The sequence below is a fragment of the Stegodyphus dumicola genome, chromosome X2 (assembly GCF_044657685.1).
Source record: "Stegodyphus dumicola isolate Sdum_Otavi_A_Nest chromosome X2, ASM4465768v1".
Taxonomy (NCBI): Eukaryota; Metazoa; Arthropoda; class Arachnida; order Araneae; family Eresidae; genus Stegodyphus; species Stegodyphus dumicola.
Window position 1 is genome coordinate 54,377,143 of NC_140781.1, and position 20,084 is coordinate 54,397,226.

Below are 20,084 nucleotides of genomic sequence, written 5' to 3' on the forward strand. Positions count from 1 at the left end.
GGCCATTTTAGAAAGCTTTTGGTAAGCGAGCTGGCCCTCACGAATTCTAAGACAATCTATTTTTCTCAGACTCTTTACCATATAAAACCTTGGTTGCATTCCTAATAATTCCATTACTTTACTCCGGCTTTGTACACCATCATTAAAACATATTATGGCATCGAACAAACCCAATTTTAAGGTGATAATACTCACAAAAACAGTTTTTGGTATGCGTATCCAGATGCAATTATTAAAACTTTCATTTGGGGTTTTGAGTTCGTCCGTGTAAGCACTTTGACAGCAGCTTTTTGTCAGACAGACTTCTAAACACAGCATTTCCACTTTTATGTCAGCATTTCCACTGTTATCTGCAACTGTTTCTTTTACAGCTTTCAACATGGATTCTTCAGCAATTTCTGATAATACAGGTAACAAAATTTTGTTATACTTCTGAAAGTCACTTGGCGGAGGGGGTAAGTTCATAACAGCGCAGAATGTCTCTGCAGCTTTCTTCCCTTTACCAATGCAACGCATTGCATAAGTAAGGCGTAAATTAACATCGCAGCATCTTTTAGATTTTTTAGATGTCATACTACTCGTAGAATAACCACATGCAGTACACAAATACAGTAAACTTACTGCAAGTCCTCTGCGGGAATTACTTTGGTCTATCACATCAAAAGAATCATATTTCCCACACTTCTTACATTTTGCAAATGCCTTCAATAAATGCAATAATGTTTCTGTTTCAATTATAAAGTTTCTACTCTTCTGAGACTCTAAGAACTCATCTTCGCCATTAACTATGCCGATTTTGTACTCAGATGCACTCATATTTAGGGGAGACTTACTTACATTATGGGTAACATCTTTCACATATGTATGTTGATTTCCGATACATTTTCTCTTCCCGAATGATTTTTTTCTCGGCATTTCCTTATTTAAAACTTTTATTCACTAACATAACACAATAAAACAATCAAAAATAAACACAGAAAGCACGAATTTAAATGAAAAAGAACGAAAAGAATAGCGAAACACAAATTAAACAAAGCCAAGTTGTAAATACGAAATTCGACAATTATCCACTACACAGCTTAGTGAATAAGCCAATTTAAAAACGTGTTGCCAAATGTCTTTCATAGAATCATATTCTGACCAAGGAAGTAATAAAAACTGCTAAAACATCTGTATGTGCAAGTGATAATAAACAACGATAAAACATCTGTCCCTTTAAACTTGTGGGCGTGCCAGTGCTTGTTTACATTTTAAACGAGAGATTTCGCCCTTTTAAAATTTCGAAACATGCATAAATTATATATTTTTGGAATCGTCTGAGTCTACTTTATTTTTCTAGCGCAAAATTGAAAATTCGAAAATTTTTATGTCGTTTGTCCCCTTAAGGATTTCAAAGCGAGCAATGGCAACGTTGTACAGGAAAAACATTTTTATCTCCAGCGCGTCAGTTTAAAATTGTTTTGCGTTATTGCTGTTGAACTGAATTTTATGGTTTAAGGGCAAAGAACATGATATTTAATAAATAAAGGTAACACACAACACGTTAAGAAAACGCCCCTTCGGACGTAATTTTAAATCTGAAACCTTTCAGATTTTTTTTTAAATTTTTATTTCTTAACAATCTAGTCAGTGGCATGACAGCTTATTGTTAAGACCTGTATGGTTGTCGAGAGTGGACACATTCGCAATTATCTTACTCTTTCTTGGAGATTTGTTATATCTTGAATTCAAATGGATATAATAGGTTTTTGAGACACTATGTAGTTTGCGTTTATTTTATTAACTTTTGACATCAATGCACTCGTAAACATATTTCATCAGTTGTCCTTCTTGCACGTACTGCTTTCGAAATTATATTACTATGTCGTGAATGGTTGTATACTCTTGTCTGATTATTTCTAACATCCATGAAATGCCATCTTAAAGCAAGCAAACAACCTATCGCACAAAACTAAACAGAGATCCTCATTAGTACTAATTAGAAAGCTAATGTTGCGTATTATTATTCAATATTAAAATTTAATTATATTTAGTTTATTCCTTTTTCTTGATATTAATTTTACTTCTTTTTCAGACTAAAGTTAAAAATGTACTGCCCGATGGATTTCAAGTACTTTCCATTTGATCGCCAAATTTGTTCTTTTGAACTGGAAAGCTGTAAGTATTTTAGTAACACTCACAAAATCTGTAATGCTTGCAAAATGTATTTTTAAAAATCTTTCTCTTGATTAAAATTTGTTAGCTTTGTTCATTAAAAACTGTTTGTTTTACTAAAATTTCATTTTAAAAGAATGGAATTGTGCTCCGCCTTCTGTTCTGATGTTAGGAACATAATGTTCTGGGTGGATCTCGGCCTCACAAAGGGCCGCCAAATCCATTTTCGGATTAAAAGAAACTGCGGGGATTTATTTAATTAACTTAAGAGTTATTTTATGTTGAAGAAGCTGTCCTATGGCTCTTGCTTTCAACTAACACATTCTTGAAAGAATGCAAACCGATTAGCGCGCGTATATTCAAATGAGGTAGGAAAAAGTTAGTATTAAGAGAAGTTTTCAGAAGATGAAATCAGAGCATGTTCTGCCTGTCTGTAGGCCGTGTTTCTATCTTTGATTTTCTAGCGGTTAGACTCTATGGCGTTGAGCTATTCTTGCCATCAGGTTTGTTTACATCGAATTTTTGAGTCAGAGCCGCTTGCGCAGTAATTAACGAAGCCGTTAGGCTAAACTTAATTTGAATTATTATAATTTAAATTGTTATTCATTACTTTTTGAGTTAAGCCAAAAGTGTTGGTTTTTGTTAGCTCGAGTTGGTGCCGTCTGCGAACCTGATTTGTGTTAAAGGGTCCTTTACACTTTCTCCTGACTTTAGAGTACTTTAAGACTTATTCACTAAACAGCTTTCTAAATTCGAGCTCAGTTTATAACAGCGAAACATACAAGACATTATAAAAGAGTGTACGTATACTATGTCTTAAGATGAGAAACCTCCAAATTTCAGCAGAGCTAATTTTAGAATTCGCCGCTACTTCAGAAACTCTCTACTGGGTATAATGGATTTTTTAAGACAGAACATTGGCGGACTTTATTAGAACTTTCAGCAAACTAGTGGTACCAATGTATCACTTAAAAACCTGTCTACTGTCTTGTAAAAAGTTAAAGAATTTGAGTAGTTATTTTAATGCCTGCGCATTTCAAAAGTAAGCCAAGCTGCACATGCTTTCGCAAACTAATAAATATATTTTTATAAATAATTTTGTCTTTTTGATTCGGATAACTTCCTTGTTTTGATGATTAAAAATAAATATGACCTTAGTGTAAGTAAAGGTATAAGGTCATAAAATATTCATAAAAATTTCCTTAATGTAAGCATATATAAAACTGTTCAAAAGTTTTCCTTTATTTGATAAAGACTGTAGAGTCTCGTTCGTCTCTTGGTAACATAAACAACGAGAACTCTTAAGACTTAAGTGACTTACACTATGTTTTTAAAATTACAACAGAAACATGGGAAGAATGTAAAAAATTATTTTTAACTCATATAAGAGATTAACAGAAGGCCCAGTTCAGGCTTACTAGCCAGCATTTATGGCGTAACTCAAAAATTAAGAGAACTGAAACTAAAACTAAGCTACTCGGAAGTTAGCCAAAAGGCTACACAGACAAAATGCTCGCAGGTTGGCTCAAAAACCTAATATCAGCATGTCAAGCGTAATGACGAGAATAGCTCAATGCGACAAGTAAACTGCTCACAAGAGAATCAAGTAGCAAACGTGGCCTTCAGCAGTCGAAACAAGCTCTGATTCTATCATCTAAAACATTCCTTTAAATATTATATCTTTCTACCTCATCTGAATACGCGCGAACTAGAAATTAGCATTCTGGCAAGGAAATGGAAAATGAGAAAGACAGCAAAGCTAATTAACATAAAGTAACTGGTTAATAAAACTATATGGATAGCTTACCAGATGCTATTTTAAAAAATTGCGTTTATACTAATCCACAATAATCTTGCTCAGCAGTTACCGTCAGTAGTTGCAGTCAATACTAAAACGATAGTTTGGAAAAAATTGCTTCTTAATACAATTTTTTTTATCTAACACTTGATTTCAGATTTGGAGAAAAATAAAATTTCGCGCCAGTTTCATGCTGTGCAATTCCTTACTTAACACCAAAAAAATGTACACCAATGAAATTCTTATTGTTAATACGTGGCTCAGTTAAAGAATTTCTGGTTAACTCGATTATTTTATCACTAGTTTTCCCATAGCAGTCCCTTTTTTTTGTTACTATGTTAGTCTTTTACTCTGTTATTATAGGATAATTGTATAATTAATGCGAATTTTTAAAGCATATTTTAAAAGAACGCAAAAACACATCGAGATTTAAGCTACAGATAACAGTGTATTTGTCAGTGTTAACTGCAATTTGATATTAATTTTAAACTATCCGTGCCCCGAGTTTTAAAACTCTTGCATCTTTGTCCAACAAATGAATAAAATTCTCTTTAGATATCATATTCTGGGAATAAAAAACTATTAAAATGTCCCAAAGGCTATCAGGTTCAATGTTCCGTCTAACCTTCTTCGGGAACATGCAAGGACCTGACTCGGAACAGAGAGCTTACTAAAGCTATGTTCAACAATTGTGGGAAGTAGACAGGATACACAAGAAGGGTATACAAAACCCTTTATTTTTCTCTATTTACAATAACTTCCGTACTTCGGAAATACACAGACCTGCTACTTGAGGTCAAAACGTAAAAGTATAAAAATAAAACTAAACTCTAATTTAACTTTAAAATAATAAACGTGGAAGATTGGCCTTATATTAACAGGAAGCCGTATGTAGTACAGAGAACTGTGAACACTACAATACGTTTAAAAATTATCAAGAGGATTAAAACCTCTAGCCTGGAAGGCAACCAGCAACTGAGTAAACTTCTAAGGTAAGCGGCCTGCTTCGACTAACTGCTTCCTCTCTCTCGCTTGGCAAAAAGCCACAACTTAAAATACTTGGCGTTAGCCAGACAAACTTTGCATAAATACTTTAATGCTTATAATTCTGGCCGGAAGTAGAAAATAAGAAGTGATAGTAAAGATTTAAAATAAAATAAACGTTAGTAAAACTTAAGATCCTTACATAGTTCCCGCCAGAGTTAATTAGTTTGAAACTGAGGTCTAAAACGACCTTGTTGAAAACTTTTAGCTCTAGAATCTAACGCGAGGCCAATCTTTTACAAACATTTTTCGCTAGAAACTAGAAATTTAAAAGAAAGAAATTTGTTTTTACAATAGCAGCTCCCAGGATACACAATTTTTTCATCTGTACTGCATCTAAACAGGAGCTTTTATTCAAATCTGGTTCCTTCCAGAGATCTGGAAGGAAAACTAGTTTAATGAAATGTTACACAATGAAATGGCAAGTAACATGTATAATTATATTTCTATTAACATTCTTATTTCATTCATAACTATTTTAGTTATCTCTCCCCGTGCTCTCTGACATGTGTTGTAAAAAAACACCAAACACGAATGTGTTTATGTCTATGTGTTCAACACTTCCTCCTACAATCAAAACACTAACGTGTTAAAAATTCAACATACCAAGACCTCGTAACACACCCTAATTTCAACTCTAAACCCTGAGGTACTATTCTGAAAGTGGCTAACTCTGAAGTGTAGCTTCAGAGAGCCTAACTACATCATTCAACCTTTAACACATATTCACCATGATTTAGTCTTTTTACAGTCACACGAATAAAAAAAATTTTAACATTACTTTCACTTTTACCATATCACGATATTTCTTAACATTTAAAATAACAGTTCACATTGTATATAAGAACATATTAACATGCCGTTAATTTTATACATTTGAAAACATACATTAGTAATACATTGTTAACTTCTATTCTTTTCAAAGCAAGTGCCAATTCTTTCTACATTGAAATAATACATTTCAAAAAGTCTTTCAGACTAAAACTTCTTTCTTGCCAGAATGTTTTAAATAATATTTATACAATAACGTTTTACTATATTTAAGTCTTTACACAACGTTATTATACATCAACTTTAGTTTTACGCGCGAGTAATTGAAAAACATAATAACTCATTTCTCGCCCTTTTGGCGATAAAGGTAGACCTCGCATGAGGTAAAACTTCTTGAAATCTGCCACTTACAGTAAGAATGAAAGATTAACTTAAGTTTGCAAAGTAACATAAAATTTTACTTATCTTTGTGATATTCGGCCATTCTTTTCTGGGCCCAGTCCTTAAAGGTAGTGCAGATAGTTGTTTGATTTATCCTCCTTCTTGTACGGGCTCGCCCTTCAGTGCCTTCCTCTAGAAGCTTCCTTTTTTCACCAGTTCGGTCACCCTTGAATACCTTCTTTTTCGCTTCTGCCTGTGGTCTTGGTCGTTTGATGGCAGCTGGTCTTGGCGGAACCGGGAAACTTCTTTCGTGTTCCTGCTTGGACCTCGTTGCTGGCCGTTCAAATTTTCCTTGTAACTTTTCCTCCGCTGCTGATGGCCCTTCCGCAGTTCGGCGACATTTGCTGCGGAGAGTCCTGTCGGATGAGTAGATCTTCCGTTTTAGAGCCGGGTTATAGTTGCCGTCATTTCTCCTGGTTCTCTTTGCATACGTCGTCCTTCTCCCTTCTTCATTCTGGGGGTGTTCGTGAATTCTCTTTTCTGGACGGTGGAACGGCTTCTTTTTCTTGCTACCTTCAATTTTTCCGCGGGGAAACTTTCTTTTCACTTGCTCCTGCCTCTTAATGGCTTGCCCTTGTACTTGTCGTTTTTCCACCTCTGGAGCCTGTGCCTGCGGTGTCTGCCGTGCCGGATCCTGCAAAAGATCTTGGAAAATTTTCATTTTATTACGATCATAGTAGGGTTTGATTTGATCAATGTTTGCGGAGCAGGTTTCACCATTTCTAGCTTTTAACACTACTACAGCGTGAGTTATTTTTTCTATGACATATGGTCCTTCAAATCGTGGAAAAAATTTGCCAGTTTTATCTTCTGGTGCTGAAGAAAGTGAATGCTTAATTTTTAAAACTTCATCCCCTACTTTATAAGTTACTCCCCGTCGTTTCAAGTCATAATAGAGTTTCTGTTTTCTCTGTGTTACTTCAGTATTCTTCTTTGCTTCCTTAATTAGTTTTTCTATATCACCCATTTTAAATTCTTGGGCTCTTTGTTGCACATAAAATAATTTATCTAACGGCGTTATAATCTTTCTGCCTAAAAATAACTCAGCAGGAGTTTTGCCCGTTGTATCATATTTTGCGGTCCTAAGGGCGAAAGCAAATTCATTGACATAGTTATCCCAGCTTTTATGAAAATTGTTAACATAACTACGGATAATTTTCACTATATTTCTATTGACCCGTTCCGCTATATTTGATTGCGGCCGATACGGGAGCATTTTTAAATGACGTATGCCCAGTTTTTGGCACATGTCTTCAAATACATTACTTACAAATTGAGGACCATTATCCGATATAACTTTTAGGGGCGCCCAGTATTTTAAAATATATTTATTTAAAATAGAATCAGTAGCTAATTTCGCGGAGGCTCGTTTTAAGGGAACAATTTCGGTCCACTTACTATAATAATCAACCATAACAAGGAGATAGCGACTTTTATTTAACTGACGTTTTGGGAAAGGGCCCAAGAAATCTATGCCAATTATTTCATTTGGAAATTCGGATTTAATACTATTTAGAAACCCGGCCGGGCGGAAATTAATATAATTAACTGCTTGACATGTTGGGCAGGACTGGACATAGGCCTTGTTAACTTTTGCAGTTCAGGAAAATAGACTGCCTCGCGTACGCGTTGGATAGTTTTTCGAATACCAGCATGAGAAGCTAAAGGGCTGTCATGGAGCTCCTGCAGGATATTTAATCTAAGACTAGCTGGGATAACAGGTCGAAATTCGTTGTTGGAATTCGTAGTTTTTGTATAGAATAATAGACCATCTATTAGTTCGTAATGGGCCGCCCTATTTCTTATCGCCACAATATATTGGTGGCTAAAATTTTCAGGATCCTTTAAATACTCATAAATGCTTCCAAACTCAGGATCCTTACCCAGTTCGGTTATTACAGTTTCTCGGGAATTTATTGTACATGCTGTGAGCATTGCCACCTTTACTGTATTACCTTGTTCATCTATTTTAATTCTTGATAGGGCATCTGCTACGATATTTTCCTTTCCGGGGGTATGTTTGATTACCAGATTATATTCTTGTAGCTTGAGTGCCCATCTTATTAACCTTGGGGATAAGTTTTTCCCTGAGTACAATCTAGTTACCGCCGCATGATCAGAGTACACTGTTATTGGCGCCTTTCCAAAATAGACTCGGAACTTTTGCACTGCTAACAGAACTGCAAGTGCCTCTCTCTCGGTCGCGGAATAGTTTCTTTGTGTTTGATTTAAAGTTCGGCTAAAAAATGCCACGGGCTGCTGATTTTGCGAAAGTACCGCTCCTACCGCATAATCCGAAGCATCCGCTGAAATTCCTAAATTCTCATCCTTTTCAGGAAATTTCAACACAGGGGCTTGCGTTAATGCTTGTTTTAATTTTTCGAAAGAACTATTGGCTTCGGCCGTCCACGAGAATCTTGCCTTTTTCCTTTTTAATTTTAACAATGGCTCAGTGATAGCTGCAAAATCTTTTATAAAGTACCTATAATATGAACAAAGTCCTAGAAAAGAAGAGAACTTCTTCGCCGTGTTTGGAGTCGGATACTTTTGTACAGCAATTATTTTTGATTCGTCTGTCTCTATTCCTTTCTGAGATATTTTGTAACCTAAATATTTTAATTCAGTGGCTTCAAATTTGCACTTTTCGACATTAACTTTTAGACCGGCCTCATTTAATAAAGAAAACACCTGTCTTAAATCCTGTACATGTTGGTCGAGATTATCACTAGTAATAATGATATCGTCTAAATAGATAAATGGGGACTTTCCAAGAACAGGTCTTAACACAATGTCCATACATCACTGAAATATTGCCGGCGCCCCTGAAAGGCCAAACGGCATACGCAAAAATGCATAAGTGACAGACTTGGTTATAAAAGCAGTCTTAGGCACGTCCTCAGGCCTAACTCCTATTTGAAAATAACCAGTCGTCAAGTCTAAAGTCGTCATATATTTGGTGGATGTTATGTTCCTTAGAATTTCTTCAATTATAGGTAACGGATATACCGGATATTTAGTTATGGAGTTTAATTTACGGTAATCGATTGCGAATCTCCACCTTTTTGGATGTGTCAAAGGATAGTCATTATTTTTCTTACATAAAACCACCGGGCTAGCATAACTACTTGAGATGGGCGTTATGATCTTTTTACGTAGCATATCGGTGATATGCCATTCTATAATTTTTTCTTTATTCTTATCATACCGGTATGCTTTGTGGCGAACTGGCATTGAATCTCCGGTATCAATACTATGGTTAGTAACCTGAGTAAATCCTGGAATATCACTAAATAGCGAAGCAAATTCACTTACCACTTGTCGGATTCTTCCTTGCTCGTCATTAGGCAAGTGGTCAAGATTTAACATCGGCGGTTCAGCCTTTTCTGCACGAACTGGTTTCATCGTCAGCTTAAGGGACGCTTCATTAAAATCCAGCGTTGCTTGTGCTTCTGAAGGAAAATCTATTCCTAAAATTATATGTGCTTGCAGATTCTTTACTATAAAAAACATCACCTGTACTTGTTCGTCCTTGATACGGACATACAGCGGTACTTTACCTATACACTTACATTTTTCTCCTTGCGCCGCTAACACTGTCGTATTATCCGAATTATATATGCGGTATTTGCGAAAATACTTCCTAAAAAATTCTTCTGCCACACAGGAACACTGCGCGCCTGTATCCAGGAGTGCGGTGGCTGGGATATTATTCACCAACACTTCAATCTTCGGAAGAGTCAAATTTTTCACCATTACTGTATTTAACTTGAAGGAAGAGGGGTTTTCTTGGCCTTCGGATTTCCGCACCCTCTCGTCAGCAGAAATCCGTTTTAGTTTAAATTATTTTTCATTTCCGTGCTTTCCTTCTTTTTCCACTGGACTTGAGACTTTTTTCCTGGATTGCTATTGAACTGTCGACGTTCGCCGGCTGTTTTTGAATGCTCGGGTTTCCTTGCCCACTGATTCGCTTTGCTTCCGTAGCCGTGTGCTTGAGTTTGCTGTAGTCTTGGCGCACCAAATTGGTTTCGCTGTTGATATTGGCGTCTTCTTTCAACGTCCGCCGTTCTTCTACTTTCAAACTGGATTGCCAGCTCAAATAACTTTTCCAGTGTAGTCGGATTTCTTAATTCAATAAAGTCTTGCACTTGGGGCAGTAACCTCGGCAGAATCACTTGAATTATTTCAGGATCCGGACGGTTTCCATACAAGAGTTTGAAGACGTGAATTTTTCTTAAAATAAAGCTTGAGAGATTTTCGATTTTTTGCTGATATATACTGAAAAGTTCCGTTTCTAATTTCGCACGATCCCTTACCACAGGGAAAGCTTTTAGCAGGGCAGTCTTGGAATTCTCGTAAGTATAGGTGGGACTTCCTGCTTGACCCAAGAGACTTCTGCCTATACATTTGAACCAGTTAAGCGCTTGGCCCCTCAAAGCGCTGGTAGCTAAGGTAACGTTTTGAAATTCATGCACGGGGTAGAGCATGAAGTGGTCATCCAATTTTTCCAAAAAACTGGTTACCGGTGAATTTCCATTAAATGTTGCTTCTGGTTTCATCGAAGCGCGCATGGTCTGGACGATGTAACCAAATCCTTCCAGGGCGGCAGCTGGCATTTCTGGATTCTGAGCCGCTTCTGCAGGCAGCACAGGTTCTTCTTGAAACTCGGCCATGGTTATTCTTCTTCGTTGGGCGCCACTATCAGGTTCAATGTTCCGTCTAACCTTCTTCGGGAACATGCAAGGACCTGACTCGGAACAGAGAGCTTACTAAAGCTATGTTCAACAATTGTGGGAAGTAGACAGGATACACAAGAAGGGTATACAAAACCCTTTATTTTTCTCTATTTACAATAACTTCCGTACTTCGGAAATACACAGACCTGCTACTTGGGGTCAAAACGTAAAAGTATAAAAATAAAACTAAACTCTAATTTAACTTTAAAATAATAAACGTGGAAGATTGGCCTTATATTAACAGGAAGCCGTATGTAGTACAGAGAACTGTGAACACTACAATACGTTTAAAAATTATCAAGAGGATTAAAACCTCTAGCCTGGAAGGCAACCAGCAACTGAGTAAACTTCTAAGGTAAGCGGCCTGCTTCGACTAACTGCTTCCTCTCTCTCGCTTGGCAAAAAGCCACAACTTAAAATACTTGGCGTTAGCCAGACAAATTTTGCATAAATACTTTAATGCTTATAATTCTGGCCGGAAGTAGAAAATAAGAAGTGATAGTAAAGATTTAAAATAAAATAAACGTTAGTAAAACTTAAGATCCTTACAAGACTTCAAAAGGATAGAAATTTAATAATACAGGTCCAAGAGCGTATGTTCGATAAGTCATTTTTTGTACCATTTTCATATTTAGTAGCATTTTCATGGGAGTTCATGTAAAAGCACGAGGATTATTTTAATTAATGCAGGTCTTTTTTCATAAAAAATTAATTTAGCCTGGCCAGTTGTTCAGTATACAGCTTATTCGGGATGGTTTGAATTTTCTGGAAGCAACCCAGGCAGTATTCGTAATTAAGTCTACAACTCGAAAAATACACAGAATTATCTTTTTTAGTTGAGTTGAAAGCAAACTTTCTTGTGTTACACATGATGCCTTTTTTTATGAATCATTTTATTTTCACCACTTATAGGCTTTAATATTCCTGTTAAAAAATAATTCCTTGTCAGTGACTTCCTAACACTGAGGGCCTAAGAAATAGTGACTGTGCTTTCTCATAAATTTTGTTTCTTCGTAATTTGGATATACTAAAATAAGAATGAATTTATTTCTAGAGATTCGAGAATAAAAAGATTGTGTAGTTAAAAAAAGACCTGTCTTAATAAGAAAAAAAATGAAGTTCCAAGTATGGTGTAGGTCATCGTAAATTCTCGAGTTTATTCGAAAATCGGGAATAAAAATTCTAAAGAACTGCATTTAAAATGTTTCTGTAAATCTCGAGATTTTTTTGCGATAAGATTCTCGCTCACAGTCGCTGTTGAGAAACGCAAATTTCCATTCATATCCGAGAATTTGCGCAGAGTCCACCTGACCCAGTTATAAACTTTTCTTTTTGTAGATTTTAAATGCCGATGAGTTTTTCATGTTGAATGGGATGCCCGGATAGAATTTTCGTTAAATTGGGAGTTTGCTGCAGCTGTGCACTTGAGAAAAAACCTCATAGATTTTGGGCTGAGCCAATATATAATTTCATTCATCAAAATATGCCTTTAACTCTAACTGTAAAGAACTCAGAGAAGGCTGTGGATTTAATAATGTGGGTAATAATTTGCGAGTAATAATGTCAGATTTTTTAAAACTAACAGTTATTAATTAAAGCAGTATTGACTGGTGTTATACATGAAGATAACTTCAATATAATTTCTACTCTTGGCAGTCAGAATAAAAATAAATTCTATCTGACAAAAATGACAAAACAGTAACACACAACTTAAAAGTCTCAAATTATATTGCTGGACATCTGTACTATCAGCAATACGTTTACAAAACCTCACTTTCATGAAATTTCTATATCTAGGACACATACTTTACTACTTATTATTACTTTATTATTTCCATTACTTTATTATTTCCATTACTTTATTATTACTGTATTATAATTACTTTATTATTACTGTATTATAATTACTTTATTATTTCAAATTGTGTATACTGCGGTACACGAATTAAAATATAGTGGACAATAATTTTTAGCCTACTAAGTTTCATCTTTTCCTCCCAATCGCTCTTTAAGTGTGCATCTGGGTAGAATGTAAAGAATAAAATGCGTTCCATATGACGTCGTAGTGTAATTTAACGGATCAGCATATTCAGCTAGCAGTTGGAAGGTCTTGGATTGGAATCTCGGCAGTAACATGGTTGAGTTTTAAAAATTCCTTGTTATAAAAGCCCTAATGATTTTACACTGCTTTTCAATAACTGAGGGAGTTGGTTCGGTACAGGAAACGGAAGTTTTAATTGTAATTAAAAATTACAGCATTGCAAACTTAGCAAAATTTTTTAAAAATATTTACATAAAATGTTTGCAGTTCATAATATTATTGTTCATTGATTATTATTTGAACCATGTAATGAGAAGGGTTTTCCTAATTCAAAGATCTTCATAAATGCAAGCTATTTTCCTTTTGGAATTCCTTCACGAAAGCCTCCCCGTTCTTAAACACATAGCCCTTGCGTGCTTTCTCTTAATAAATCAACAAACCGTAAAACATCGTCTTAATTGAATGGGAATTCTTATACAGCAGAAAAAATTCTCACTTTCAATCGAATAGCAGATCTTAACGGCTTAAAACAATGCCTTTCAATAAAGAAATTAAGTATGCTTTTGCTCCCAGACATTACGAAATAAATATAAATTATTGTAGTGATAATGTTTTGTAAAGTTCTGAATAAAGTCTTGTATATACTAATACAAAATATAAATCAATATATCGTATGCAAAGAACCGTAACTTCTGTTGTCATACGTATATCATCAGCAACGTAGAAGCTTTCTTCCTAAACAATTCTTAGAATTTCTCACCACTTAATATCCGTATTGTACAAGATTTGATGGAATACATTTAATGGATATGGTTGCGTGACATCATTTAACTAATAAACGTAGACAGAGAGAAAGTTAGTGCCAATTTGTCATAGACCTATGTTTGAATGTGTTTAGATCTGTGAATCTCAGGTAGTGGAACTAACTAAGTGCTCTCAAGCTGCACAATATAGCTAAATGAAAACAAATTTGTAGTTAAAAGAGCAGTATGTACGAGGGTCATTCTGCTAATAAATTAATGTAACCAGTCACTTGCAGGTTTCCTACTCTTCGTTATTGTTCGTACCATCGAGCCATTTCCTCCGTCAAGCAACCATCAGTTCGCATTGCACTTCGTAGACAGGAACACTCAACCGGATTCTTGACCATCATCAGCTGGAAGCCGTGTGACTCCGAATTATCCTTAATTTATGGACATGAGTGTACTATGTCATTAACCCGTCGGGAACAGTCTCTTTATAATACTTCGTAATTATAAAAGAACACTTGAATAATCACACGTTATCAGTCGCTGGCAGAAGCCAATATTCTAAACCGTTAAATATGGAATTTGATTACTAACGCACCTTTTTACTTTCTCCATTCATTAAAGAACAATCCCGAAGACAAAGTTTTGGTTGATTATCAATTTTCGAGTCATAAATTCGACATAATTTTGTGATACACACATCGTGACACACCGCACACATCATCGCATTTCTTAATCAGCGGATGTTTCGTTCTCGTCCTCCTCCTTTGCAAACTGTAAATCATTCAGTGCAACTGATTGTTTTTCGCGAGTCTTCTGTAATATCTTCTTTATCTTGCACATGCTCGGGCGTCAGTACCGCATTACTCTCATCTCTCTCCTCCATTTTCAGACTCTTCTACTTGTCATCATCTGCAAATTTTATCGTTTTTTCTTTTCTTCTAACTCAGAGCAAAAGAATGAAAACCCAAAACATAAAAATATCCTTTTTTCGATAAAACTTTCCTATTTAACTCCAGATCTAATTATGAATCAAATGAAATCTTCTGACGCAACTACAGATCAGTTAATTTAATTGGTCAATCACAGCCCGCCACAACCTTTTCCGACCCAATTGTAACCATGTAGCAGTAAGAATTAGGCGATGCACATATTTTTCACAACGCCCAAAGAAAGGTGACTAGGGTATTTTTCTCATTACAATGACAATTATGGAATTTTTTAATGCAGTGCTAATATTTCACAATCCAATTAATGTAATACGGAAATTAACATATGCAGCAAATTTAAGATCTTGTTTACCGGTCCCATTTCAGCAATTAATTAACATTTGTAGACCTAACGTTATTAATTGTTTATACGAGTGTGCAAAAACTGAATGTATAGTTATCACTCATATTTTGAAATAGTGTTAAAGTTTATAAATGAAAGTCTTTTCTTTATTACTATCGTTTCTCCATTAATCCCAAACTTTCCAAAGAACATTTGGTATATTTTTATTGTCCGCATTTTCTATTTAATTTTACTCCCTCTGATTTTAGTCTACTTTTATCATTTTTATTAGTCGTTTTTCAGAGATAAAATATTATATTTCTTTTCTTTCCAAAATAGATCTACGCAGAATTTAAATGTGAATTATTCATCAAATGAATATTTATTCAGTTGATTTTACACAATTTTATAGAGATTAAAGATAAAGCTGCAGTAAATGCGGTTATTTATTATTGACTTTCAATACGAATTCTTCGGCATTTATTACTTGCTGGCACTATTTGCCAGGTCTTCGATTATCAAGAAGGTGCACTGAGAGAAGCTTACCTTGCATTTGGACTGCGTAATATTCAGTCATAAGTCTAACAGAAAATTTCCTGTTTTAGTATATTATATTTAAAGAGTATAACACGAAGATCCGAAACGTCCAACAACATAATCAACTTATGTAATCGTTGTTATTACTAAGTCTATTATATGTATATGTTCATTTTGGTTCATTTTCCAAAAATATGTTCATTTTGGTTTGGTTTGTTTGGTTATATGGCGAAGCACGCGCAGGCTATCTGCCTAAGAGGAGGAATGCATTCGTGGAAGACTTTCTAAGGGAAACTGGCTCGTGTCCACGCTGCACATGGGAAAAACCATGAAAACGCCCATGTAACCAACCGTTAATCTGGAATCGAGCCCAGGTAAAATTAATAGTATCTAACTAACAGAGTTCAGCACCGCTGGACCCGTAGTGGTCATCATATGTTCGATAAGGTGTATTTGTTTAGACTTTAAAAATAGTACTTCACTCAGAAGTAGTTTGAGTCTGTATGATAATCTTGTGTTTGTACAAAGTTTAAATGTAAATTTGCTATTAAATACATATTTTGCTATTAAATATATATTGTATAATTCTACAGGGTTGATTAACAGGGCATTACTAAGATACTTTATTCAATAAAAATTTATTTTTTTACGATTACGAACGTATTCTTTATTGTGTTATAGTAGAATATATATTAATAGTAGTTTTTAAGAGCTGAAAATGAGTATTTTTCGCTATATCTTCGCTTTGGTTTTTGAATAACTGAATAGATTTTACATATTTCGCAATATATTTTTTATTCTTCAACAAAAATATACTGTAAATATGAAAATGCCGTAATATGATCGATATATGATTTCTAATAGTTTATAAAAGACTGAATTTGAACGTAGAGAATAAGTAATAAGAACTTTGAGAATAAGTGATATAGCTGACTGTCTGTAAGATTACGTTTTCATTAAAAATCCCTTAAAATACTTTTTCTAGTAAAGTGAAGTTAATTAATGCTTTTATGCACAAAACAAAACAATAAAAAAATTGAAACTATTTTGATAATACATATCTTGAAAAAGGCATAAAAGTTTATTTTAAAATTTTGTGTGTTAAATTGACCCAAAATAGTTTTGCATAAAATTTTACTTTTAAGAAATTTACAAATTTCAGGTTTGGGGCATGCATACTAATAAATTTAACTTTTCTGTAAATTTATACAAAGCATATATTCTCGATAACTTTTAATTAGTGTATGATATCCTAATTAAAATCTACTAGAGCCTTATTCACGGTAGTATTTACTATATTTTTCAAAATCCAGAAGGTTTGGGACAATACTTCAGAATTTTGAACTGAAAGAATTTTTAATGTCTGAGTTCTTATTATCTGAGTTTTATAGTATCAAGTTATGAGTAAAGTACATGATAATAGTAAAAATTTCAAGCAGTCATTATAGACTAGACACTACGATATTATCATACTTGAAATTATTAGAAGCTAAGTTATGTACTACAGCATACCAGGCAGTTAGTGGGCACTTGTTGGGCATATTATTACTCTAAATGTTTTCTTTCTTCAACCTATGAGCATTAAGATTGACATTCGGAGACTTAAAAAAATAATTCAAAGCTCTTTTAAAAATGAATACTATTTTTTTTTTTTTTTTTTTTAAAGAAAGTAGATTATGAAGAGAACGCAAGAAATCATAATGAAACCAAAAAAATTTTCTGAAAATAAACATTCGCAAAATCTTAAGGAGTTGAGGGAAAATTGATCTTTTTTCTAACAGGTGGTTCTTTTCCTTTCAAACATCAGACTCTTTCTTGAACAGCTGTAAACCAGAATGTAAAGGAATGATACACTGTACACTAGACAAAACAAACATTGTTTACATTATTGGAAACAAAACGGGACGCATACGAAAATGTTTTTGGAGGGGAGGGAACTGCAAGTTGAATTTTATTCCGATTTGGGTACGGTATGCATATTAAATTCTAAAAAGCATAATAAATTATTTAAAACAAATCTGAAAATTGATTTTTCGAATGTTGAAAACTGCTAGCTTCCACTAATAATTTTGCTTATGAAACTGAAAGTCCTTTTTTTCAAGGCTTTTGAATTACTTTGTGTAAGTTTATATATATATATATATATACTTTAATATACATATACAGGGTATCCCATAAGTCTGTAAATATTTTAAAAATTCATAAAAAATGAAGGAATTGATAGAATTGAACGCGGTTTGCGAAAAAGTTATTCTCGTGAAGAGGGATTTTGTTTGGTCATGAAAAGAAACAGTTAAAATATTCGTTGATAGAAGGCGCCGTACAAACAGAGTAATAAGAATAATGTAAATAAAAGGCCTATAAATTGCAGTTTTATGATTAACAACTCATTTCTGATTTTTACTCCTGCTTACTCGTACATTAAGTATTAATTGTAATGCTGAAATGTGTAGATGAATTTTCGTGTAGATGTGAAAAAATTTCGGGTATCATATTTCAACAGGAATATCCATTTTGATCGTTCCTGAATCCATTTGGAGGTTTTTTTGCATGGTGTCTGAAAGTATGGACAGAATGAAGGACTGTTTTTCTCAGAAAGGATTGTATAATGCATTTAAAGTGGATTCAAAAGCGACTTGTAAGATATTTAGAACCAATTTCTTAAAGACCCAAAAGAAGTGAAATTCAGTACTATTAAATTTCAAAATTCCTTGGGTGAGTTATTATAGTTAATTAATTTAGAATGGTTCATCAGCTAACTTTGGATAACAGAAATGCAGTGGTTTTCAGGAAAAAGGGATTCCATTGAATCTGATATGTACCTCCTCTTGATGACATAATATCAGATTTCATTGCATTCCTCTTCCTATGTATTTACTTTTAGTGTTATGGTGTGTGTGGAGGGCATTTTTCATTTCTTTAATTCTTCTGACTTTTGGTTAATTTTACATATTTCTAGGTTTTTGTGAAATTGGCTCTAAATTCCAAATAATCAATAAGTAATCAATAAGTAATTATTGATTAATTATTAATTTACACATTAATTTTCAGCAGCATATTGCGAGGAAATACTTGGGATAATTTTGTTTTTAAGTAACAATTTCTGACACTGTAATATATATATATATATATATATATAACTAACTTTCAGTTACAGAAGTATTTAAATAAGAAAGTGTTCGTATATTGACAATGTCTGATTTAAAAAAAAATTCGGCAAATAACGAAATCTAACTTTTAATACGGTGCCGGCTCCTGTACTCATATTTGCGAAAGTCTTATACTAGTTATGAAAAAAATAATGTTAGAAGAAATTTGATTTCCATACAACAAAAACTGCCCGACATATTTAATTTCAAAATTTGCAATTTTTGATGTCATTTTCAATTTGAGAGTTCGGTTAATTATGTCGGTTAATTAAAAATGAAAGAAAATCGGTTAATTAATTTAGAATGAAGAAATAAGTTTAAAGGAACTGCAGCAAAAAATGTGTATAATTTAATTAGCCGTACGAGGAAGTCATATGGAATTCGTATCAAAAGTTTTAGTTTAGAGTCCAAAATGACATTAAGAATGGCTGGAATTTTTCATCCCAGAACTGTCTAAATAGTTTAATATACTATTTAATTTGTTATAACTGAATATGTAACCTAAAGAGAGCGCAAAGAAATTTGAACGCATAAAACTCAACGCATTCGTTGGAAATGGGCACTACCGATTGGCCACAGCCGTCACAACACCAAGAATGTCGCCTGAAGTACAACCCATGAGGCAATTGCTTTTGCATTTGGAGAATAGAAAAGTTCTGTTTTAATTTTAAGAGAATACTCTGACAGATGGATCCGAGGGTCTCCATTCCTATTTGTCTACCATCAAACCTCTCGAGAGTACATTCAGCTCGCCAGTATTTTGAATGCTCCAATGCCGGAAATACACTATATGCTTACAAACATTCAAGCCTTCTTCAGGATTCGGAACCATGCCCAACAATACGGCAACCAGCAGCACTAACTACTGTACCATCAAGGGGGCTGCTTTTTAATCATTAGATTAATTATAATTTTTGTTATATAAATGGCTACGCTTAATCTAATGCTTGCACGACATTTCATTTATTATTCTAATAAATCATGCCAGGAAAGAAATATGTATTATAAGCTCAGTTTGTTTTCAGTGAAAAATCATATTTGTAAATTTCTCATTCATTCTGTGCAGATGGTTTTGAAACAAAGGACGTTACTCTTAAATGGATTGAAGGCAACCCTATTCAAGTCAATTCCAGACTTCATGTATCTAACTACGTGCTAGAGGACTTTGTTGCAGGATATTGTGACAAACCAACAAAGCGTAAGTTTGCAATTTACTAACCTTTGTTACAAGGTCCTATATATTTATGAAACACCTACACATAAATTAATATTGATACAGTTTATGAAAATTCTGCACATAAAATAATGATTATTTTGAAAATAATAATTTACTTTGTAATGTTGCTTGCTATCATCATGTAAAATTCGTGATATTTCACCGTAATGAGTAGGTAT

General features: G+C 34.1%; 1 protein-coding gene across 2 annotated transcripts in view; it reads left to right on the top strand.

Moving 5' to 3' along the window:
• The window catches only part of LOC118186905 (glutamate-gated chloride channel-like), a 91,482-nt gene that overhangs the window by 61,486 nt on the left and 9,912 nt on the right, over window positions 1-20,084 (top strand). For both annotated transcript variants that reach the window (XM_085810188.1, XM_035357081.2), the window contains 2 exons: window positions 2,075-2,157; window positions 19,756-19,887. In XM_085810188.1, the coding sequence (XP_085666314.1) occupies window positions 2,075-2,157; window positions 19,756-19,887 (215 nt within the window). The remainder of the gene's footprint in view (window positions 1-2,074; window positions 2,158-19,755; window positions 19,888-20,084) is intronic.